Source organism: Tamandua tetradactyla, chromosome 4 (genome assembly GCF_023851605.1).
Source record: "Tamandua tetradactyla isolate mTamTet1 chromosome 4, mTamTet1.pri, whole genome shotgun sequence".
NCBI lineage: Eukaryota > Metazoa > Chordata > Mammalia > Pilosa > Myrmecophagidae > Tamandua > Tamandua tetradactyla.
In genome coordinates, this window is record NC_135330.1 from 187582159 (window position 1) to 187608404 (window position 26246).

Consider the following 26246-nt stretch of genomic DNA (forward strand, 5'->3'; position numbering starts at 1 on the left):
CCACTGCAGGAGGAGCTACAGAAGACTGTCCCTCTAGGTTTACCTGTCGAGGAAGGCAAAATATTGCCTCTCCGCTGTGCATCCTCTTCCATCTGCAGTGCAGAGCTTCTAGCGAGTCCCAAAAGAGAGCAGGCCAGTTAGTAGGCACAGGCAACTTCTTACTTTCCACAATTCATTTTGTCCCTGTAATCGCAGCATCAGCAACTTTGGGTGTTGTGTCCTGGCAGGCTGCATCGATTTTCCTTTCTGCTTTCTCCTGTTTTAATTCATTTAGCAAAAATTCTGTCCAATGAGATGACTTTATTGTGAAAACCCTACTCAGTGCTTTGGAACACTTGGATAAGTTCCAGTTAGGAAGTTCAGGCCCTTAGGCTTTATTGAGCATATGTTTAGCCCCCGGGGAACTCAAGACACGGAAGCAGAGACAGCATGGATAACAATTTTGTCAAATTCTCCCTTTTTCCCCTTCTTTCCTCTCCTGGCTTATTCCACAAGCACTTGCAGGGGATAAGCTTTACCCAGCTGACTTCCAAGAACTCTGGGGACTAAATTCCATTCTCAGCTGTGTGCACGTAAAAAGCACGTCTAAATTTTGGGGATGTATAAAGTTTGCTGCACACTGAAGTTTGAAAAGCACTCTTACAGAGTAATAAATATATCCCACAGCTTAAGAGGGCGGAAAATATCCGCCATCACTGGTAATGTTGCAAATATTGGTCTGCATAGAAAGTACTCTGTGCAAAGGATGGTAAAGCCGTGATCTGAACTTTTGGCTTTAGCAAAGGTTCTTGCTCTCAGGATGCTCACCATCCTAATTGCTACAGGAAAAGTGAGAACACCCTATTCCTTCCGTTGCCCTTTGCCTGTTTGACTCATTTGAATAATTGGCATGTGGATCGAACAGATTTAGAAGCTAAAGCAGCTACCGTTCTTGGAAGAATGTCCTCAGTTTAACCAGAAAATACCCAGATTCTTTTGTGCTTTAGGCGCTGTAAGAAATTAGAATGTAGTTAAATTTATAGAGAGGAGCAATTTTTGCCAAATGGACTAAAATCAATATTTTCTCAGGAGGATTATATTGTACAGCATTCAAATGTTACTTGAAACATAAAGTAAAAAAAAGCAGTCACTCATTTTGGTGACATATTTATTTGTGTTTTCTTTTTTTTACAGGATAAACTAACCCAAGAGTGTGTATTCAGAGAACAGTTTGAAGAAAACTGGTATAATACCTACTCATCGAATCTCTATAAACATGTGGACACTGGAAGACGATACTATGTTGCATTAAATAAAGACGGAACTCCAAGGGAAGGGACTAGGACTAAAAGGCATCAAAAATTTACTCATTTTTTACCTAGACCGGTGGACCCTGACAAAGTACCTGAACTATATAAGGATATTCTAAGCCAAAGTTGACAAAGACAATTTCTTCACTTGAGCCCTTAAAAAACGTAACCACTATAAAGGTTTCACGCGGTGGGTTCTTATTGATTAGCTGTGTCATCACTTCAGCTCCACTGTGGCCAAACTTTGTCGCATGCATAATGTATGATGGAGGCTTGGATGGAACATGCTGATTTTGTTCTGCACTTAAAGGTTTGTCCTCCTGGAGGATTGCCTATGCCCACTTGCTTGATTTGTTATGAAAGAAGAAGCGAGAGTGAGAGAGAGAGAGAGAGTCAGAGTGAAGAAGTGTGAATGTGTGAGTGAGAGGAGAAATGGAGGCAAAAGCAAAGAGGAAACAGTCTGATGCATGCTGGGAAATAGACAGCTTTTACATTTTTGATCAGTTGTTCTTCATCGTATATCAGCATAGCTGCCATTCTTCAACTCATCAGGATTTGGGCTGGTGACCCGCTCAAGGCTACGCTGCATTTTCAAAGGCATGGAGGGTGCAGTCTTACTTAAGAGACTTTTTCAGTTAATTCTCACTGGTATCATCCCAGTGAACTTAAAGCAAAGACCTCTTAGTTAAAAAAAAAAAAAAAAAAAAAAAAGAAAAGAAAAAGAAAAAAAAAGTTAAATTTATTTATAGAAATCCCAAAGGCAACATTTTATTTATTTTATATATTTATTTATTATATAGAGTTTATTTTTAATGAAATATGTACAGGCCAGATAGGCATTTTGGAAGCTTTAGGCTCTGTAAGCATTAAATGGCAAAGTCTGCTCTGAACCTGTGGTCAATTCATGCAAGAAAATATAATGGTGCATGGAGACGAGAAATTCTAAAGACCCTGATGTACTAAAGGTGACAATCTATTTTGTGCCCATATTATTGTAAATGTATGCACATCACCATGACACTGAGCATTCACTCTCTACACTGCTTGTTTCATAGCTTACCCCAGAGGATTAAAGGTGAACTGGGTCTCCAACTTTTATTCTGTGTCTGTAATATTTCCTCTCTCATAAGTGACTTATTCCATCATTGTACCTTCAGAGTTGTGGCAAGCACAAGGATTGGCATATATCCTATTTGTTTCAAAAAAATCTACCACAGAATATACCAAAGCTAAACAATCACTATGCTTTTATTTTAGCCAATCTCCAGGACAACAGGACTAATATCAAACATTGTATTGATTTAGAATTTTCAAAGAAAAGCTTGCATAATACAGATTTATTATGAAGACACAAAAATCAGAGTAACAGGATCATTCTTGTAAACTTTTATTTGTGCCCTTGGCTATCCAATGTGAAATTATACAAATACCATAGGGGACCCTGTAACATCTTTTATAGAAAATGACTTTCCGTGTGACCTGTCATACAACATGGTAATAGCACCCTTCTTAAAGTAAAACTTGCAAAATGAAACTAATAAATCTTTATCAATAATGACACTGAGGGGGAAAGTATTATACTTGTTGACTGTGTTTTGTTTTTTAAAATAGTCTTCACAAACTCTCAAATTTTTTAGCAGGGAGGTTATTATAGAGAATATCTTTTACAAGGCTTTTATAATGTTTTATGCTGGAAAGCATAAGAATACATGTTTCTTTAGTAGCAATAATTTTGGAACTTGCCCTTGGGCAAGGGAGACTATTTCTTACTATATACTAAGGAGAAAAGAGCCAAATTCTTAAAGCAATATTTAAGAAAAAGGAATTTATAACAAATTCTCATACCACTTATAACACTTTCTAGCCAGTTATGTTGGGAAATTGAAAGTGACAGTTAAAAAAATGTGTTGAGATTTATGTAACTAACTTTAAAATTTAATATTCCAACTTTGTGTTGCTCTGATGCACAATCTCTGTGAAAAATAGAAGTATGTCACTGGCAGTGAAAGCTGTTGTGAGAGAGAAGCACATGACTTTTGTCATGAGCAAAAAAACCCTTTAATGGTCCAAGCTGGAGTATGTAGCAGTGCCCTCCTGCTGACGTGCACTGGGGAAAAATGAAATCTAACATTTGGAATTAAGAAACATTTTTGGGCGTGGGGGCAGAAGCAATGTAAAATAATTGATTTATTTAAAGGTCAGAATGTCTCTTCATGTATTTTCTTGAAATTTTTTTTCCTAAACAGAAACTGCATTTAAATTCAACAAGTAGTATTCTTATTTATTATTTAACCCTTTGCTGCTGCTCAGTTGTGCACCTATTCAGGCTTTAGGTTTTTTTTTCCCCCAAAAAGCATTTGATTATTTTTGGCTGAAAAACATCCAATATCTCACCGCAGGGAAGAATCAAGTTTCTAGGTTGTCATAGGTATGATATTTAGCACTGAAGAAAACTGAATTTAGAAGACGGCTAAAAGTAATCTTAAAGTAGCATGGGACGCTAGATAATCAGCCTAAAAGAAAAAACGAAAACAAAACAAAAAATCTTTGTGAAAAGGACAAACATCTCCATTCATTCCTAGACGGATGCTACTTTAATGTCTACTTTTGGAGTTCATTTCGTTTTGGTACTTTTTTTTTTTTTTTGAAAGAAAAAATGTTCTATGCTTTTGGCAATTGATACAATAAACTGTAATGGTCTGTAAATAAATAAATGCTGACTTATGCAATTTATGTAAACAGGTGCTGTGGGGAGAGTAGCTGGCTCAGGGTTCCGCGCCGGCGGGTGGGCGGCGGGGTGCGTGGTCCCAGCTCGCGCAGGTTTGCAACCTTTCTCGTCCTGAGACACCCACCGCCTAATAGGATGGCAGCCCGGGAACTTCTGTGGAGTGGGTGCTTCCAGTTTTTCGCAGACAGATGCTCAGACGGTCAAGGCAGTACCCTGTTGTTGCAATCCGTGCAACTGGTCAAAAGCTTGGGGGGCCGGGACTGAACCCTCTTCCCCGCTGTCAGTGCGCCCCAGGCAGTGTCCCAGGCGGTGCCAGGTCTGAGCTGGGGATGCTGCCCTGCCAGGTCCTGTTTTGTAGCTCAGCGAATGGCTTCAGTTTATGGCGTTTTCCTTCCATTTCATCTCATTAACACGACGACGTTGTGTTCCTTGTTTGAGAATCTGTAATCGTATGTAAATGCATACAGGATTATGGAATTTGTGTAAATACATAATTACAGACTTTTGAAAACTGGTATTTTTTACTTGCTGTCCATTTTGGAGCTGCTTCAGATTACGTGCCTACACGAACCTATGGAATTTAAAACATGCTCTCCTGGCTCTTACAGCTGTTGTGTGTGTGTGTTGAGGGCTGGGGAGGGGGGGTGGGGAGGATGGAGAGGAGAGGAACAAATATGTTCAGATGTTGCTGCTTTTCTGTATGTGTTAGATGAAGAAGCAAGTACTGTGGGATGAAGATTTATGAATCTGCAGGGGGCAAAATGCTGTGTGTGTGTGTGTGTGCACGCACACGCACACACATTTGTGTGGATGAGTGGATGGACAGAGGGGTATTGTTTGAGGTCAAATTCTGTTTGCTGCATCATTGGACCTTGAAATGTGCCATATTTAGATATGCTGCTCCTGGCCACTTGTGGGAAAGAGCAATGAATCGTGTGGGGGGAGGTGGGGGTGGGTTTAGTTGGATTCAGAAGCTGTACCAGCCATGGAGCCTCTCTCAGGTGTGTGTGTGCATGTGTGTTACAGGGGCTCTATAATACCTGCATTGATCCACAGACACTTCATGTTTTAAATTAGACGTTTTATTAAGAGTGGAGTGGGGAGGAAATGGATAACTAAGTGATGCCCACCTCTCTCGGTATACTGCCCGTAATCCAGGGATTCTGTTTCATGGATTGGATTTCCGCCACAAAAGGTTTGGTAGCAAATTTGTAACTGATAGTTTATGAGTGTGAGTTGTACCTTTCATTTCCAGCTTGCCTCTGCAACTGCCCTTGGGTCTTTAGGAAACATTTTGATGAAAACTTTCCTTGCTTAGGGAGGAGAAGGCAGAGATAAGAAGCAGATATCTATTATTTTCTTTGGGAAGAGAGCAAAAGATTGTTGTCACATGTCGTCAAACAACAGCCTTAGTCTCCAGGTTAATAGACTGACTTCTGACTGGAAGGTGGGACAGTTATTGTGAGGTCACAAGGCAAGCAAGGACAATTCCAGACGAGAAGCCACTTTCCTCCTCTGGCTAATTGTAAAAGATACCATTCTTGCTTAGAATTTAAATTATTTTCCAACTGTACTCCAGCTTGCATCTGGAAAAATGCTTTTTTTTAAATTGATGAAAGCACATTTTTATTATTGTCTTATTAACTATAGTCCATGGTTGAACTTAGGGCTCATTGTTTGTGTTGTGCAGTTCCATGGATTACAGAAAGAACCTTTATTCTACTGCTATATAGACAACTGATGATCTCCCTCTTTTAATTGCATTCAAATAGGTCATCGAGTGCCGTTAATTATGTTCACAATGTTGGATTATCACCCCCCATTATCCATTACTAAAAGTTTTCCATCATTGTAAATAGGAACTCTGTATTCTTTAAGCCTTAACTCCCTGTTTCCTATCTTCATTTTAAAAATTTGATTTTAATTTATAGCATTTGTAGGTTATACCAGATATCTCAAAAGTCCTTGAGAAGCTGTGCTTTTTGTGGCTTTTGCTTTTTTTCTATGACGCTTTCTGAAGGTCCTTTTAATTAGTTTTGTGCTTTTGGTTATGATTCCCAATGTTAGCAGTGATTCAGTCAGGAAAATTTGATGCAAGGAACTAAGGGGTTAAAAAGAAAAAGTGGTGTACAATGAGAACTTTTAGAGATGAACAGCTGGCTCTGCCCTCCTTCCGTGGGGAAGGTGCAGGCAGGTATTATGGTCAATGATCATTGCAGAGCTTGGATAAACTTATTTTAAAGTTCTCTTATGTAGGCTTTCCCCCTAACAATTCCATGGGATGTTGCAAAACATTTTGTAAGCTCCACCTGGCTGTTGCCTCTGGCTCTTCGCGTATGCATACGTACAGAGTGGATCAATGACAGCTTTGTAAGGTTTCTGTTTCATACTAAGGAAAAGAAGAATTTCCTAGTTTCTTATTCTGTGAAGATATTAGAATTAGTTGTATTTATGTATTTATTTAGTTATATATACATTGTTAGAGAAGCTGTAGGTCTATGAAAAACCATGGAGAAATAGTTTCCATACCTTCCTACAGTTTTGCCTATTTTTAACACCTTGCATTAGTGTAGTAACTTTGTTAAAATTGGTGAAACGATATTATTATAGTTATACTCTTAACCATAGTTCAGAATCTGCATTAGTGTTTACTGTTGGTATTGTACAGTCCAATGGTCTTAAAAATTTTTTATCCTAATAACATATACAGCCTAAAATTTCCCCTTTTTAACCATGTTCAAATAAAGATATTAGAATTCTACATGCTTTTTCAGAGGGCAGCAGTACTTGGAACTTCTCTTCTCTCTACGGTTAACCAAACTTTTCCTTTGTACCTTTCTTCCTTCCCATGTTTCTTTTCCTTCCTCCGGCCCCTCCTTCCTCTTTCATTCATCCTATTGTGTGGAGCTGGAATTGGTGGCAAAGGAGACCAGCATGTTCACTGATGGCACACACAGAGTTTAGACAAATAGGCATCACAGTATATTGTGATAAATACTGTGATAAAGTAGGTTCTGGGAGCTGTGGAGCATAGGGTGTGGGGCTGTGGAAGACTACAGGTAGTGAGGTCTAAGGTGAAATGCAAAGGAAGAGTAGGGGTTATATCTTCTCTGGCATTCTAAATGTGTCATGAAAGTGCTTTGTACTTGGGGAATTTGGGTTCATGCTGTATTTTATTAAAGTTTCTTTGATGATTGTGGCTTAATCTGATGATGGAAGAAGTGCTAGTTGACTGGTGCACAAGTATTGGTCCTGGGGGGGTTTCCTACCCTGGCGGTGGAGGGGTGGCTCACGGAGGGTGATCAGGGACCAGTCTTTGGTTCAAACCAGCTCTGCTGCCCTGTACTTGCCCATGGCCATGACCAGAAGGCACTTTGATTGCTCTTGGTTTCCTCCCATGGGAAGGCAATCCTATTAGCTTTTGTATCACTCATTTTAATAGTCCCCCCTCATGTTTACTTCATGTCACAGACAAAATCTGCAACACAATAACAGCTAAATTATAGGATAATAAAAGGTGAAAATATAACATAATCTTTAAAGTATCCAGTTTATTCTTTCAATACATATGTGTTGCATAGACGCTGTATGACATGTAGCAGTGTTGAGGACATTGTTGTAGACAAAACAGACAGAATCTCTGTCCTTACAGAGCTTGCATTCTGATCTTATTACTTAACTATCCAACTATGGCCTATGTAATCGATTATATAAATACACATGGTACTTTTTTTCCCACAAACTTCATCTGTTTTCAACTATGCATTTAATTTTGGTTTTTTCAACTATGCATTTAATTTATATTAATGTATGAGAACCCAGTCAGAAGCAGCCCTATCCAAGACCTGTCGCTTTAAGTTGGACAGCTTTTTGAAAAAGGGTATCTGCAAATATGATATTGCATAGTCTTTCAGTTGATTAGCTGCTCCTTTTTGTTAGAAAATGAGCTTTGTTTGACATAAACAGAATGGAGCCCACCCCATCCCTCCCCCCCCCCCCTTGGGAAAATCCGAGGGCAAAGGCAATGGAAATCCAAACGTCTATCGATGATAGATTTGTCTTTTAAGAATGTCAGAGCTCAGTGAAGCCATCATTTACTTGGCCAAAAGAATTAATGAATCTTTGGAAAGGGCCTAGTCTCCTCCCACAGAACCCACCAGACTGAAATATAAACGGGCATTTCACCATAGCTTTAATACCAGAGAGATAAAATTATTATCTCGATTTGATGGATTAAAAACTTTCATTTTATTTGCCTTCACCAGAATTACAAATCTGTAGTTAATTAGCTGCTGGCTTCCTTGTGGCTTACTTTGGTTTCCTTTTCTAGTTATAGGGGTAGCATGATTTTCCACTCTCTTGGGATCCCTGCTCCCTAACCCACATTTAAAGAGCAGACATGTTGAGGTGCATGTTTGCTGCAGATTAAGTAGAACTGACAGAGTGTGATGGATGGTCTTTAGAATTTCCTCAAAAGAGTTTTATGATCTTAAATTTGGCGTAGGAAATGAGGGTTAATTGAATTAGAGCGGTACTCAAAGCGGGCATATTGGCAAGAACAGAAACTCTCCATCCTTAGGGCATACATCATGACTGTTTGCGGTTGGGTAAAATATAAGTGCAGAGCATTTCCATAATGCTGCCATCCATTGAGCATCTGAAGTGTCATCAAGAGATAAATGAGGATTATGAATGACTCTTTGGTAGGTGGATGCCAAACCAGAAATCAGGCCATTTCTTCTGATGACCCGTTTCAAAGAAGCAAGTTTAAGTTTGTGATGACTGTCATGTGCCTATATATATGCTCCATCTTTCTTCCTCCTGGCATATTTACTATGCAAATGGGCTGGATTTTACTATTCTCATCTCAGAGCTTTCATCTTGTTCCTGATGTGAAATGCCTATCCCTTTATAAATAGATTATTAAGCAGATGAATTGTATTGCACTCACAGTCCTGCCTGTTGAAGGTCATGAATTAACCAGACAGAAAGTAATGTCCTTAACTCTGAGCCCAAGAGCAAATTTCAGTGTTCTGGCCCAATTCTGTGTTCTGCGTCATCCTAAATATGTTCTCAAATGCATCAGTACCATGAAAAGATCAAACTGCATCTCAAATGAGTTATTCTATGACCTAATGAGCTGGTTTCAATAGATACTTTGGTTGTATAATTTTCAAATCTCAGAAGCTCAAATATGTCTTATATATAGGATTATAGGAGAATTAAAAATAAAATACAAATCACAAATATCATTTGTAGTTTGTATAAATAAAAATTATTTTTTATAGTGAATGGGTCACATTTGGTGCGTTATTAAAAAAAAATTAAAAAACTGTTCCACGCTTGATTTGTAATCTCAGGTAAACCCATGATTTTTCTACATGCCTGTAATATTCACTGTATGGCTTAGAACCTGACCAAAATTCAAGTGAAGAGAACTTTTGATTGCAATTTATTAATTTATTTGGAAAATAATTATTGGTATCTACTATGTGCCAGGGATTATGAAAGTAGAAACAGAGTTATTAAAATTTGCTATCATATACAAAATAAGTATGTATTGGCCCGTTTGACTTATGCCTGCCTCTTGTGGAAATGTCACAAACTAATTGGCATGAGCTACAGAAAACAAATGAAGCTCTATTTGTTACTTTTCTTCTTGTCTTCCTAATGGAAAATATCAGTTCTTCTGGTGAAGGCTGTGCTGTGGTTTAAATCAGAGAATTACCTCTTTAAAGCAAGCACTTGAAATAACGGACTTGTATCATTTGGAGATTTGCTTTCAGTTCCGATTCAAGTGGTATTTAACATTGCTGCACAAAGGATTCAGTCTTGGTTTGAATTTGAATTAAAAAATGTCTCTAAGAAACAAGATATGCCTAAAGTCATTATGATGTAATATAGCATACATTTTGGCAGGCTTTATAATGATTAGCTCTTTATTTTTAGTTCCGAACAACAGTTAAGTTTCAATATTCCTGGTTAGCCGTTTTATTCTCAGAAACATGTGACGGTTTGTCACACATCTATGTTGGGAATCACACCCAGTGATTCCGAGCACAGTCCTGGAAGTATATTAAGTTCATCACTATTTTTTTGTGATGAATGTATGAACAGCTTGTAAATCCACTTGGTTAGTGACTGCTCTCTAGAAAGTGACAGGTGCATGGTAAAGGAAAATGAGGATGGGGAAAGAAACACCTGGAAGGATGATAGGTACTTGGCACTTACAGAAGATCAGAAATAATGCCTATTCCTCCTAACCAGGCTAGAGAACCTCAACATTCATGCTGTGGGGAACAGTTAGCCCCGAATTAAACACCATTCCAATCTCACCTAACATTTAAAAAGCAGCACTCAAAAGGATCGAGCTATTTCCAAGTAAGTTAATTTTAAGTCAGAATAAAGATAAAGAATATTTACAGGAATAAAAATGTATTCAGCACCCAGCAAGGTAAAATTCACAGTGTCTGGCCTCCAGACATGGGACTTCATCAAAATGAAAAACTTCTGTGTATCAAAGGACATTATCAAGAAAGTGAAAAGATAACCTACAGAATGAGAGGAAATAGTTACAAATGATATATCTGGTAAGGGTTTAATGGCCAGAATATATAAAGAACGCCTATAACTCAACAACAAACAGACAAGCAACCCAACTAAAAAATGGGCAGAGGACGTTAATAGATATGTCTCCACAGAAGATATACAAATGGTTAATAAGCATATGAAAAGATGCTCAACATCTTTAGGGAAATCAAAATCAAAATCACAATGACATACGACTTCATACTCACTAGGATGGCTTTAATTAAATTAACAAGTATGGGTAAGTATGTGGACAGAAGCTGAAATATTTCTATACTACACTATAAGAAATGTTAACCCAGCAAGGGTTAACATATATGTTAAAGGAAGCATTCTGGCAGAAGGAAGAAAATACTGCATTGAAATATGGATTTACATATGGAAATGAAAGCACTGGAAATGATATCTACATAGGTAAATGCATATAAATATATATGATTTAAAAAATTATTTAAATCTCTTTAAAGCTAATTGACTGTTTAAACAAATATAGTAAAAATGTGGTGTGGGTTTATCACATATGTAAAAGTGAAATGTATGGCTTTTTAGCATGTATTTAGCACAATGTGGGGAGGGGAGAAATGGAAGTATACTACTATAAAGGGATTATATGCTACTGGGGTATCACTTGAAGGTACACTGTGATAAGTTAAAATGTGAGGCATATAACCCTAAATGTACCACTAGAATAATGAAACAAAGGGTTTTATAAGAAGATGATAGACTTAAACACATCCATACTAATAACCACGTTTTTATTAAATGGCCTAAACACCACGATTAAAAGACAGAGATTGTCAGTTTGAATCAAAAAAACAAGATGCAACTATATGCTGCCTGCAAGAAACACATTAAATATACGAATATAAAGACACAAATAGATTAAAAGTAAATACATGGAAAAAGATGTGCCATGACAACACTAATCAAAAGAAAGCAGAAGTGCCTATATTACTACCAGACAAGCTTGATTTCACAGCAAAAAATATCATCAGGAATAAAGAAGATCATTTCATAAAGATACAGGAGTCTACTCATCAAGAGAACATAAAAGTTCAAAATGGTTAAGTCTTTAATAAACAAGGATTTAATGCACATGAAATAAAAAGTGATAAAACTGCAAAGAGAAATAGAGAAAGTCACAGTTATAATTGAAGATTAAAAAACCTCTTTCAATATAATTAATAGAACAAGCAGCTAGAAAATCAGTGAGCATATGTAAGATGTAAGCAGCACTCTCAACCAACTTGACTGAATTGACACTAAAGAACTCTCTACCCAACAGCACATGTTCTTTTCAAGTTCAACGGGAACATTTACCAAGGTAGGACCATATTCTGAGCCATAAAACAATTCTCAATAAATTTAAAAGGATTTAAGTCATATAAAGTCTGTTCTTTCATTACAGTTGAATTCAACTAGCAGAGAGTTCTCTGGAAGATCCTCAAATATTGCGAACTAAACAACATACATCTAAATAACCCATGGCTTAAAGAGTAAATCAAAAGGTATTTTGAAATGAATAAAATAAAAAAATACAACATAGCAAAAACTGTGGGACACTGCTAAATTAATACATAGAGAAGGAAATTTTTTTTTTTTTTTTTTTTTTTTGACAGAGAGAAGGAAGGAAGGATAGAAGGAAGGAAGGAAGGAAGAAAGGGAAACATTTTTAAACATTTTCTTGTTTTATTGTATTCTGTTTCTCCGTTTTTGTTACATGGGCTGGGGCCGGGAATCGAACCGAGGTCCTCCGGCATAGCAGGCAAGCACTTTGCCCGCTGAGCCACCGCGGCCCGCCCCAGAGAAGGAAATTTATATCATTAAATTCTTATATGGTATATACATACGATGGAATATTATGCAGCTTTAAGACAAGATAAACTTATGAAACATGTAATAACATGGATGGACCTAGAGAATATTATGCTGAGTGAGTCCAGCCAAAAACTAAAGGACAAATACTGTATGGTCCCACTGATGTGAACGGACATTCGAGAATAAACTTGAAATATGTCATTGGTAACAGAGTCCAGCAGGAGTTAGAAACAGGGTAAGACAATGGGTAATTGAAGCTGAAGGGATACAGACTGTACAACAGGACTAGATACAAAAACTCAAAATGGACAGCACAATAATACCTAATTGTAAAGTAATCATGTTAAAACACTGAATGAAGCTGCATCTGAGCTATAGGGTTTTTTTTTGTTTTTTTTGTTTGTTTGTTTTTTTACTATTATTACTACTTTTATTTCTTTTCTCTATATTAACATTTTATATCTTTTTCTGTTGTTTTGCTAGTTCCTCTAAACCGATGCAAATGTACTAAGAAATGGTGATCATGCATCTATGTGATGATGCTAAGAATTACTGAGTGCATATGTAGAATGGTATGATTTCTAAATGTTGTGTTAATTTCTTTTTTTTTTCTTTCCGTTAATAATAAAAAAAAAAAAATCTAGGGAAACCTAGTAAGAAAAATTAGGGTTGGGTAAAAATGAAAAAAAAAAAAGTAAGTTAACAAAAAGTTTAGTATAATAGCAAATAAACTACTAGTATGGAAAAAAAAAATTTTCAAATCAATGACCTCAACTTTCTTCTTAGAAATTCGAATAAGAAGAGCAAATTAAACTTAAAAAAAAAAAAAGACATAAAAATCAGAGCAGAAATCAATCAAATAGAAAAACAATAGAAAAAACAATCAATGAAACTAAAAACTGATCCCTTGATAAGGTCAATAAAATTGAAAATCTGTTAGCCAAATTGATCAGGTGAAAAAAAAGCTATCAAAAGAGAGAGAGAGAGAGAGAGGACATTGCTACAGATACTTCAATTATTAAAATATAATAAGGGAATGGGCTGTGCAAAGGTTGCTTAGTGGTAGAATTCTCACCTGAAATGCCCGAGACCCGCGTTTGATTCCCAGAGCTTGCAGATGACAATATATATAGTAAGAGAATATTATGAACATCTGATGCCAATAAATTTGACAACCTAGATAAGTGGATAAATTCCTTTAAAGACACAAACCACCAAGGCTTATTCAAGAAGAATAGTATCAATAGTCCTGTCTATTAAAGAAATTTAATTTGTGGTTAAAATCCTCCCCACTAGGGAAATTCCAGACCCAAATGGCTTCACTGCTAAATTCTTCCGAACACTTAAGGAAAATGAAATGCCATTTTAAGATAAATTCCTCCAGAAAATTGAAGAAAAGGGAGTACTTTTTAATTATTCTATACGCCCTGATGCCAACACTAGAGAAAGACGGAAGGGAAGACTACAGATCTGTAGTCATGACGTACATAGATAAAAAAAAAATTCTAAAGATAATTTTAGTAAATTGAACTTAACACTATGTAGAAAGGATAATAGATCCAAGTTGGGTTTATCTCAAGATGCAAGGTTGATTAACAATCAATATCATAGTATCAAACATACTATCATCTCAAAGATACGGAAAAAGCATTAAACAAAATCCAACATAATTCCTGATAAAACCCTCCAAAAACTAGGAATAGAAATAAACTTCCTCAACCTGATAAAAGGCATCTATGAAAAACCTACAAGGAATATCATACTTATGAAAGACTGAACGCTTTACTCCTATGATCAGGAACAAGAAAGCGATGTCCATTCTTACCATTTCTGTTCAATTTTGTATTGGAGATTCAAACCAGGACAATAAGGCAAGAGAAATAAACAAAAGTCATCTAGATTGGAAAGTAAGAAGAAAAACTGTCCTTTTTTTCTCTGATGACATGATCATCTATGTAGAAAATTGTATAGAGTCTCCAGAAAAGCTATTAGATTTAAAAAGTGAGACTTGCAAAGTTTCAGGATACAAGATCAATATGCAAATAGCAATTACATTTCTATATATTAGTAATGAGCAATTGCATATTGAAATAAAAATAATTTAATAGAATAAGAAAATGAAATCTTTATGGATACATATGGCAAAAGAAGTGCAAGGTCTATACACTACAGACTATAAAACATGGCTGAGATAAATTAAAGAAGGCCTAAATAAGTGGAGAGACATACCATATTCATGTTTTGTGAATGAAAGACTAGAACAGATGTTTCACCAGAGGAAATATACCAGTGACAAACAAGCGCAAAAGATGGTCAACAAAAATAAAAGCACACAAACAAACAAAAAAGATGGTCAACATCATTTCTTATTAGGGAAATGTAAATTGAAACCACGAGGTAGCATTGCACACCTATTAAAATGGCTAAAATTTAAAAAAACTGACCATACCAAGTGTTGGTGAGCATTTAGACAGACTGGCATTCTCATACATAGCTGGTAGGAATGGAAAAATTGTATAACCACTTTGCAAAGCATTTAGTAGTTTCTTTAAAAGTTAAACATATGCCTCCTGTACGAACCAGCCATTCCACTTCTCCGTGCATACCCAACAGAAATGAAATCAAATGTCCATACAAAGACATAGTAAAAAAATCCCAAATGTATATTAATAGGCAAGTGATTAACAAACTGTGGTGTAGTTTTATAATGGAATGCTGGTCAGCAATAAAATGGAATGAATTACTGAAACATACTGCAGCAACGATGAATCTCAAAAATAAGTGTTCTGCGTGAAAGAAGCTAGACAAAAAAAGAGCATTTGCTGTATGGTTCCATTTAAATAAAATTGTAGAAAATGAAATCTAATATATAGTTATAGAAAGTAGATTGCCTAGGGATAGGGAGGCAGGGGTGGAAGGAAGGAATTACCAAAAGGCACCAGAAGACTTTGGGGCTAGTGGATATATTAACTACTTTGATTTAATGGATGTACATAAATGCCAAACTTCAGAATTAACACTTTTGTGTAACAATTTGTTGTATGTCAATTATACTGCAATAAAAATTCAAAAAATTTATTAAAAACAGGGCAAACAATATCAATCTTATAATGATGTCATGTAGAAAATATCTGATAATGGATTCTAGTTGTGACCACATCATGGAGGTCAAAATATGTTGGTTGCCTTTTCTTACAACTATTCTGCTTGATGTTTTCCAAACAAGGAAGAGCAGCTCAAACTTGCTAAACAGCTGCATAGGTGAAAAAAAGAATTCAGAGGAAGGGGAACAATATAAGCATGCCTCCTGATTACCACTTTCTAAAGTTCATCTCTGGATTGGAGTGATCTGTAGAGGAGGCACAAGGGAGAGATTTCCCTGACTGGTGACAGCTGAAAGGGTGCTTTGCCCAGTTTCCAAACCAAATCTCTGTGTGAGAAACCACACCCTTCATAGGAGAAAGTGGCTTGACTTAAACTGTGCACCAAAGGGGATGCGGAAGGAAAAATTTAGAAATTTAGATGACAAGAAGAAAATCTAGTCATCATGATGTAGTACAGTGTATCTTTTGGGCATGTTTTGTAATGATTTGTTCTATATTTTTAGTTAGAGCAGTGGTTCAGTTTCAAAATTCCAGTTTAGCTGTTTTTATCTCAGAAACACATGACAGCTTGTCATAAGGCTATCTAAGTTGGGAGCCACACCCGCTGCTTCTGAGCACACTCAAGGAACTATATTAAGGGCCCTGAGACAAATGCATGAACAAATTCTGAACTCATTCGATTAGTTACTGCACTCTTTTAGTAAGAGGCTGAGAATTTGAGCCAATATCAGAATTCAGACATATGCTGTGAAGTTCATGACATGAGAGGGAAGAACTAATATAACATGTAATGTAACTACATGTAAATTAATAGCTAAGTAATTACCAATTATAGGAATTTATATTTAAACAGGATTATGGAATTAAGCTTCAGAGACAAGTTATGTGTAGAGAAGAGGAGGTCCCATCACCCCCTCTTTTTTGCTTTCTACAACTAGACTTGAGAATTTTTCATTTGGAGGGCAGTAAATAAATCAGTTATGGATTTGCTGCAATAGAAATTAAACTGTTTCATGCCTTACTGAAAATAGAGTTGTGCCTAACACTAAGTGAGAACCTATTGGACTTAAAGATTATACATTCCAACTCTTGCTGCTTCATTATTTACAAAGGAGAATAAACCCATTGAAATGTTAATAGTTTGTACTGATGCTAATTCACATTGGGATAATAGTAATTTATAAAGTTTATTTACTTGCATTTTATTATGGGATCCTAACTGTTGAAAATCAAGGAGACTGATCAATGTTTGAAGTACAGTGGAAATTAGGATTATAGTATTATTCTTTAACATTTGTTAAATATCCACTCTTTACTTGGCAATTTAGCATTGTGTTTGAAAGCATGGGCTTTGTAATCAGATTGTTTGGATTTGAATCCCATTATCACCATTTTTTGTCTAAATTTGTGACATGGGGCCAATTTACTTGCCTTTTTTGTGCCTCAGTTTGCTGTTCTTCTATATCTACCTCTGTAGGGGTTGTTGACAGGAGTAAATGAGTTAAGATTTGTAAAGCATTTTAAATAGTGCTTCTCAGCTCTTAGCTATCCTCACATATTGTCATGGGCTGAACTGTGTCCCTCCAAAAGACATGTTCAAGTCCTTACCTTGGTCCTGTGAATGAGACTTCATTTAGAAATAGGGTCTTTGAAGATGTTTATTAGTGAAGATGACACCAAACCTAATCCGATATGGTGGCACCCTCACAACAAGAGTGGTGGAGACAAGGATGAGAAAGCATGCCATTCAACAATGAAGGAGTAGCTGATGTCCAAAGATTGTCAGCCACTGCCCAAAGCCAGGAAGAAGCAAGGAAGCATTCTCCACTATAGATTTTAGACTTCTAGCCTCCTGTATTAGTTAGGGTTCTCTAGAGAAACAGAATCAACAGGGAACACTTGCAAATATAAAATTTATAAAAGTGTCTCACGTGACTGCAGGAACACAGAGTACAAAATCCACAGAGTAGGCTGTGAAGCCGACAATTCTGATGGAGGGTCAGATGAACTCCACAGGAGAGACTCACCAGCCGAAACAGGAAACCTGTCTCTTCTGAATCCTCCTTATAAGGCTTTCAGTGATTAGATTAAGCATCACTCATTGCAGAAGGCACGCCCCTTTGGCTGATTACAAATGGAATCAGCTGTAGATGCAGCTGACATGATCATGATTTAATTCTGTGAAATGTCCTCATCGCAACAGACAGCCAGCACTTGCCCAACCACCACTTGGCCAAGTTGACACATGAACCTGACCATGACAGTCCACCCCTTGTCAACTTGGCAGCTGTACATACCACCTTAAACCATACTTAATTTCTAAATAAAAAACAATAAAACACACATTTTTTTTTCTTTCACCTAACAATACTCAACTGTCCTGCATATAACTGGAAACACATTAAATCTCTCCAGAGTAGGGTACAAATCCTTGGGCAACATTCATTCTTCAACTTGATATCTTACAACTTAAATAGTATAACATGAACAAAACAGCATTACAGTCCTCGTTTCTGTAACTAATCACATGGTTGAAGTTCATATTTATCACTACCTTCTTCCACTACCCATTCCATGTTCCCTTTAACCTCAGCAAGCACTTCAGCTGGCCGTGGTTCTTTGCCTGGTGGGGTGACCCAAACCTTCATTCATGAAGTTTCAGAGCCATTGGTAGTCCTGTCTGGATTGGGTTGTTGCAGTTTTCAATTGATTTAAATCACAGGGCATGGTAGTACTAAAAGACGCCCTAGGGGATCTCCTATATTCCAAGAAAACTCTTCTTTACCTCCGTTATGTAGTTGCAGTTCTACTTCCTCCTGATAGTCAGGGTCAATTACCCCAGACAATAATATAATCCCCTTCTTGGTGTGTTGTTCCAGTGGCATAAGTAGCCCAAAGTAACCAGGTGGCAATCTTAACTTCCAGTTCAGTGGAATCGTTGTTTCTCCTGCAGGAAGCACTCCCCGTTTTGGAACTAAAACCTGTAGACCAGCAGAGCTCAGGGTAGCAGGGACAGGAAGCAAAAATTTTCCTAGTGGATCACTAGGGGTAATAGTAGCGGTACCACTCCCATTTCCACCCCTTGGTTCCTGGACCCATGGATCCTGGCTATGGGAGAAACAGCACCATACAGTGGATGCTGATTCAGAGCATATACAGTTTCCTGGAGTACATTACCCCAGCCTTTCAAGGTATTGCCAACTAGTTGGCACCATAATTGAGTTTTCAAAAGGCCATTCCACCGTTATATCTATCCAGCTGCTTCTGGATGATGGGGAACATGGTAAGATCAGAGAATTCCGTGAGCATGTGCCCATTCCCACACTACATTTGCTGTGAAGTGTGTTCCTTGATCAGAGGCAATGCTATGTGGAATACCATGATGATGGATAAGGCATTCTGTAAGCTCACGGATGGTAGTTTTGGCAGAAGCATTGCATGCAGGGAAAGCAAACTCATATCCAGAGGATGTATCTATTCCAGTTAGAACAAATCGCTGCCCCTTCCATGAAGGGAGTGGTCCAATGTAATCAACCTGCCACCATGTAGCTGGCTGGTCACCTCGGGGAATGGTGCCATATTGGGGTCTGAGTGTGGGTCTCTGCTGCTGGCAGATTGGACACTCAGCAGTGGCTGTAGCCAGGTCAGCCTTGGTGAGTGGAAGTCTATGTTGCCGAGCCCGTGCATAACCTCCATTCCTACCACCATGACCACTTTGTTCATGAGTCCATTGGGCAATGACAGGAGTTGCTGGGGAAAGAGGCTGACTGGTATCCACAGAATGGGTAATCTTATCCACTTGATTATTAAACTCTTCTTCTGCTGAAGTCACCCTCTGGTGTGCATTCACATGGGACACAAATATGTTAATGTTTTTAGCCCACTCAAAAAGGTCTATCCACATACTTCTTCCCCAGACCTCTTTGTCACCAATTTTCCAATTGTGGTCTTTCCAAGTCCCTAACCATCCAGCCAAACCATTAGCAACAGCCCATGAATCAGTATACAAATGCATCTCTGGCCAGTTTTCCTTCCAAGCAAAATGAACATCCAGGTGCACTGCTCGAAGTTCTGCCTACTGGGAGGATTTCCCCTCACCACTGTCCTTCAAGGACACCCCAGAAAGGGGTTGTAATGCTGCAGCTGTCCACTTTTGGGTGGTACCTGCATATCGTGCTGAACCATCTGTAAACCAGGCCCAAGTTTTCTCTTCCTCAGTCAATTCACTGTAAGGAACTCCCCAAGAGGCCATAGCTCTGGTCTGGGAAAGAGAAGGTAATGTGGCAGGAGTGGAAACCATGGGCATTTGTACCACTTCTTCATATAACTTACTTGTGCATTCAGGACCTGCTCTGGCTGTATCTCATATATACCATTTCCATTTTACAATAGAGTGCTGCTGCACACGCCTAACTTTATGGCTTGGTGGGTCAGACAACACCCAGCTCATGATAGGCAATTCAGGTCTCATGGTAACTTGGTGGCCCATGGTTAAGCATTCAGTCTCTACTAAGGCCCAGTAGCAGGCCAAAAGCTGTTTCTCAAAAGGAGAGGCTTTGCTCCAAAATCCTAAGGGTCTGCATTGTGATTCTCCTATAGGGGCCTGCTAAGGGCTCCAGACAGCATCTCTATTTGCCACTGACACTTCCAGCACCATTGGATCTGCTGGATCATATGGCCCAAGTGGCAGAGCAGCTTGTACCGCAGCTTGTACCTGTCACAGAGCCTTCTCTTTGAGTGTTCAGGTCCTCACTCAAAATTAGCAGCTTTTCTGGTCACTTGATAAATGGACTGGAGTGGCCCAAATGAGAAATATGTTGTTGCCAAAATCCAAAAAGACCAACTAGGCATTGTGCCTCTTTTTTGGTCATAGGAGGGGCCAGATGCAGCAACTTATCCTTCACCTTAGAAGGGATATCTCGACATGCCCCACACCACTGGACACCTAGAAATTTCACTGAGGTGGAAGGCCCCTGTATTTTTGTTGGATTTATCTCCCATCCTCTGACACACAAATGCCTTACCAGTAAGTCTAGAGTAGTTGTTACTTCTTGCTCACTAGGTCAAATCAACATGATATCATCAATATAACAGACCAGGGTGATGTCTTGTAGGAGGGAGAAACGATCAAGTTCCCTGCGGACAAGATGACGACATAGGGCTGGAGAGTTGATATACCCCTGAGGTAGAACAGTGAAAGTATATTGCTGACCTTGCCAGCTGAAAGCAAACTGTTTCTGGTGGTCCTTACTAATAGCTATTGAGAAAAAAGTATTTGCCAGATCAATAGCTGCATACCAGGTACAAGGGGATGTATTGATTTGCTCAAGCAATGACACCACATCTGGAACAGCAGCTGCAGTTGGAGTTACCACCTGGTTGAGTTTATGATAATCCACTGTCATCCTCCAAGACCCATCTGTTTTTTGCACAGGCCAAATAAGAGAGTTGAATGGGGATGTGGTGGGAATCACCACCCCTGCATCCTTCAAGTCCTTAAGAGTAGCAGTAATCTCTGCAATCCCTCCAGGAATCCAGTATTTCTTCTGATTTACTATTTTGCTCAGTAGTAATGTCCGTACATGCCTTCTTCCACCTGATGGGTAGTAAACTTCTCAGTCAGATAGGGACTACTTCTCAGCCCTCCTCACAAGCTTGGCTACCTGACTAATTTTGAGTTATGGAACATAAGCAGAAGAGATTTATGGTTCTCTTAGGTTTGGGCATCAAACATCACCTCTACATACTCCCATCTTTCTCCTTTCCACAAGCTGGAACATATATAACCTTGAGATTCCGCTTAGATCAGGCAGATAAATCCAATGGGAGGCTGGGATGGTGGAGATAGAGAGGAAAGAAAATTTGGTTTCTTAAATATCCTTTTGAAATACAATATCCAACCCATCTACCTTGTTCCATGACAGAGAAGTAAACAAGGATGTATTATTGACACTATATAAATAGATATCTTTCATTTCATCTTAGCCTTTTTCCCATCTCAGATGGGAGAACCAAACCTTAGGTTCTCCATCTATAGCATCTTTTTTTTTTGGCATGGGCAGGCTCTGGGAAGTGAATCTACAGCTTCTTTTTACTATATCTTTCACAGTGGGGTTTTGCCCACTTTAAATTAGTTACAAATTTAGTAACAACTTAGTAACAAATTAGTAAAATTTTAAAGACAACAATAAAGAATATACTGCCCATTTACATTCATTGAATGAGAATAATTTATTTCATAGAAAACAGCTTTGCAATCTTTAGTAAATTCATCATCACTTTTTGAGCACCTGAGCTACACTTTTGAATAAAGCCATCTTGTTACAAGCTCTTTCGAAATGCTTTCCTGTTTGGAATTTGGTGACTTATTGCTAGGAGCCATGCCTGTATTTTATAAATGGCTCTTGAAACTCCTTCAGAGATTATCTAGAGAAGAGTAAAGAAATGTGAGTACAAGGAATCAAGCCCTAGGAGAAGAGAGTGAGGTGGTGGGAGGATAAGTGGTTGTCTTAGCATTATGTCTCTCTACACTTAATAAAAAGCCAGTTTGAAGACCGTATCACTCTTTATTGAACCAATTTTGAAAGATGCACAGAAACACATTCTTCTGCCTCTATAATTCAATAAGAAACGTAAGCCAACCCATGGGTTTTAATTTTATTGTTAGGTAATGGTGCTTGAATTGTTACCATGGTCACCTAATTATTTGTCTTTCTGGAATTAATGAAAAGGGGCATGGATGGCAGCAGCCATGCAAGGAAGTGTCAATAGCCACACAAAGCAGTGGAAGCTATACAAGGCTAGCTGTTGCTGTGACCAGCACAGGACAGGAGAGCAGGCAGTTCCCAGGGAAGTTAGGCAGAAAAAATAGAAAATCAGAGCAATTCAAGAGCCTTTTCTCTGGTTTCAGTTGCATATGGAAAGCCTGGTTGGGTTCTTTGCCCTACTCTCTTTGTGGGGTGGAAAAGAATTTTGAATTGCCTCTCTTCCCTCATCTTTTGCTCAGGCTCAACCTATGAAATTTTAATTTATCAATGTTCATTGCCAAACATCTCCTCTGAGCTTATGACTTGTGCATCCTATTCCCTGCTGGACAGCTCTGTCTGGAGTGTGAATCACTGGCACTTCATGGCACTATGTTCAAAAGAGAATTTTTTACCCTCTAAGCCTGCTCCATCTCCTGAAGTAGCAGGAGGTCATCTCCACTGTGGCTCCACCATTCAACCAGCCATCCTGGAGGAAATTTGGAGGTCCTTTATTTCCTCCCCTCCCTTCTTTGGCCCCACATCTCATAATCGCTAAATCTTGCTGATATTGTCCCTGAATTGCTTTTCAAACTCATTTCCTTCTCTCTGTCCCTACTATCACTGTCACAGTTTCGGTGTTCGCTCATCATGTGTACACATGACACTAGCTGATGGGGACTCCTGCCTCCAACCCTGCCCCTCATTTCCATCCTTCCAACCTTCCAACCTTCACAGAGCTGCCAGACCATTTTATGTTCCCCAGTCCTAGAGCTCCAGGGTGTGCTTTGGAATCCAGAATTTTCCAGATTTTAGGTAGATGATATAGTATACTTAACGTCTATTATATAACACCCCAGGGGAATCTCAGGTAGCATCTCAGCTCCAACACATGAATATTTCTGCACTGAAAAATCCATCACATTAAGTGTATAAGTAAACTCTATAAATAGCGTCAGGCCAAGGCAGGTCATTTCTGTAGTCCTAAATTCAGATCAGTTCTGATTTTGTTGCCAAATGGGTTAAGAATAAACTTTTGGTTTTTAAAATCTTTTGTGTTCAAAGTTGTGTGGATGGGACTTTGGGCTGCATGCTGAACTAAATCTCACTGGACACCAAGCAGTCTCAGTTTCAGGCTTTTATCTGGTTCCCCTTGGCCTGCAGGGCCAATTATCATTATTATCTTTAAAATTTCTATTATGGTAGCATATATATATTTATATATATATATAAATACAAAATTTGTCTTTTTAACCATTTTTAAAACTTTTTATTTTGAAATATTTTCAGACTTTCAGTGCAGTTAGAAAGATAATACAAATCCCATACAGAGAACTCCAACATACCCTTACCTCCCAGATACTCAGATCCACCGATTTTAACATTATGCCACATTTGCCATATCATTTTTCTATCTATCTATCTATCTATCTATCTATCTATCTATCTATCTATCTATCTATCTATCTATCTTTCTTTCTTTCATCTATCATTTATCTATCCATCTATTTATTAATCCATTTTCTGAACACTTGTGTTTGGATTGTATGCATTATGTTCCTTGAACGCTTATCACTGCCATGTACATTTCCCAAGAGCAAGGATATTTACATATGTACCACCTTGAGTGCAGTTATCAAGCTCAAAAAATTTAACACTGACATAAAATTACAATCTATATTCCAATTTTTTCATGTGTCCCAATAATGTCCCTTTGTGCCTTTTCTCCTCCCTTGCTAGATCCTACCCAGAATCTTGTGTTGCATTTAATTGTCTTTGTTACTTTAGTTGCTCTTTTTTTATTTTTATTTATTTATTTTTTTACATGGGCAGGCACTGGGAAGTGAACCCGGCTCTCCGGCATGGCAGGCAAAAACTCTGCCCCTGAGCCACTTTTGCCCGCCTGCTCTTTTTTTTTTAATTGTGGGAACATATATACAACATAAATGTTCCCATCTCAGTCCCTCCCAAGCACACCGTTCAGTGGGGTTAATCACATTTGCTATGTTACAGTACCTTCAACACCTTCTGTTGCTAAAACTTTCCCATCTTCTCAAACAGAAACCCTGTACCCATTCCCCTGTCCCCTCACTCCCGGCAACCTGTACTCTAATTTCTGTGTCTTTGATCTGGCAAGTTCTCAGATATTTTCTTTGTATTTACTATGGAGCTTAGATCGAACATTCTAAGTCTATAACAATCTCATTTGCTTTGATGTCAAATTAACAATAGTGTGCACAAACTCTATTTCTAGAAAAGTATCCCCCCGGGTGGGCCACGATGGCTCAGCAGGCAAGAATGCTTGCCTGCCATGCCAGAGGACCCGGGTTCGATTCCCGGTGCCTGTCCATTTAAAAAAAAAAAAAGTGTCCCCCACCTTTATGTAGCTCTTGTTCTGAATTACACGCTGATCTATTATTAGCCCCAAACCACTGATTTATCATTACATGTGATGCATTTGCCTTTCAGATCCTGTAGAAAGTAGAGTGGAGTCACAAACAAAATTACAAATAGCACCAGGATTTATATTTATCCATGTCGTTACTCTTACCAGAAATCTTTGTTTCCTCATGCAGTTTCCATCTATTGTTTATTATCCTTTCTTTTCAACCTACAGAACTCTTTTTACATCTCTAGTAAGGCCAGTTTAGTGGTGACAAACTCCCTCAGCTTCTGTTTATCTGGGAATTTCTTACTATTTCCCTCATTTTTGAAAGACAGCCTTGCCAGATGGAGAATTCTTGGTTGATAATTTTTTACTTTCAGCCCTTTAAATATGTCATCCCATTGCCTTCTTATCTTCATGGTTTCCAATGGAAAAAATCCCTTAATCTTATGAAGTGCCTTTGAACGTGACACATTGCTTCTCTCTTGAGGCTTTCAGAATTCTCTCTTTATCTTTAGCATTCAACAGTTTAAATATAATATTCCATGACATAGATCTATTTGGTTTTATCTTGTTAGTAGTAGTTGAGTATCTTGGATGAGTATATTCATGTCTTTCATTAAATTTGAGAAAATTTCAGCCATTATTTCCTTGAATATTCTCTCTTCCCTCTCCTTCTGGGACTTCCATAATATATGTATTTGTATGCTCGATGGTATACCACATGTTCCTCAGGCTCTGATCACTTTTCTTCCTTCCTTCTTTTTTTCTGTTCCTGAGACTGAATGATTTCAATTGTCTTATCTTCAAGGTCTCTGATTCTTTCTTCTTCCAGCTGCAATCCACTCTAAGGCATTTAAAATTTCTGCTATGATCTTCAACACTGTTTGGTTCCTTTTCATAATTTCCACCTCTCTACTGAAAGTTTGGGTTCATTTATTATTTTCCTGATTTCCTTTAGTTCTTTGTTTATATTTTCCTTTAGCTCTTTTATATATTTAGGGCCATTTTAAAAGAGTCTTTGTATGTCCCAAGTCCGGTTCTCTTCATTGATGGCTTCTCATGCCTTAATCATCTCTTTCCATGGTCCATTACCTCCTGTTTCTTTGTATGTTTTGAAAAATTTTGTTGAAGCCTGGACATTTTGATATTTTAATCTGTTATTGCAGGAGTTTAGATTCTATTCCTTAAATTTGTTTCTAACTAGTATTATGACAGAGATTTCCTTGATTGCCAGGAGCTAATAAAAAACCAACAAAAGGAAAAAAATAAAATACCTTTCCCAGTCTTTGCAAGTGTTCTCATTTGGGGCCAATCAATGTGGTGAGTTTAGAGACTAGTTCCAGGCCAACACATAGGGGCCTCCTTGATCCTTTCTGCGCACTCGTCTTGAAAATATTCTCATTGGCCGAAAGAATTCCCTGATTTATATGGTTCTGAATGTCTCCTCTTCCCTAGGAAAAAGTTTCTTCATGGTCCTAGGCCCTACACTGTATGTCCCAGAGCCAGCAATCCCTTGCCCCAGGCAGTACTACTTGACTGCCCTCCCACAGTGTTCTATAAGAGAGCTCTATGAGCTGCCTTCTGCAT

At 38.1% G+C, this 26246-nt stretch overlaps 1 protein-coding gene across 1 annotated transcript in view; it reads left to right on the forward strand.

Moving 5' to 3' along the window:
* The window catches only part of FGF9 (fibroblast growth factor 9), a 33183-nt gene extending 29263 nt beyond the window's left edge, over window positions 1-3920 (forward strand). The window contains exon 3 of the mRNA XM_077155866.1: window positions 1174-3920. Coding sequence (XP_077011981.1) covers window positions 1174-1419 — 246 coding nt within the window. The 3' untranslated portion in view covers window positions 1420-3920. The remainder of the gene's footprint in view (window positions 1-1173) is intronic.
* Window positions 3921-26246: the final 22326 nt, after the last annotated feature.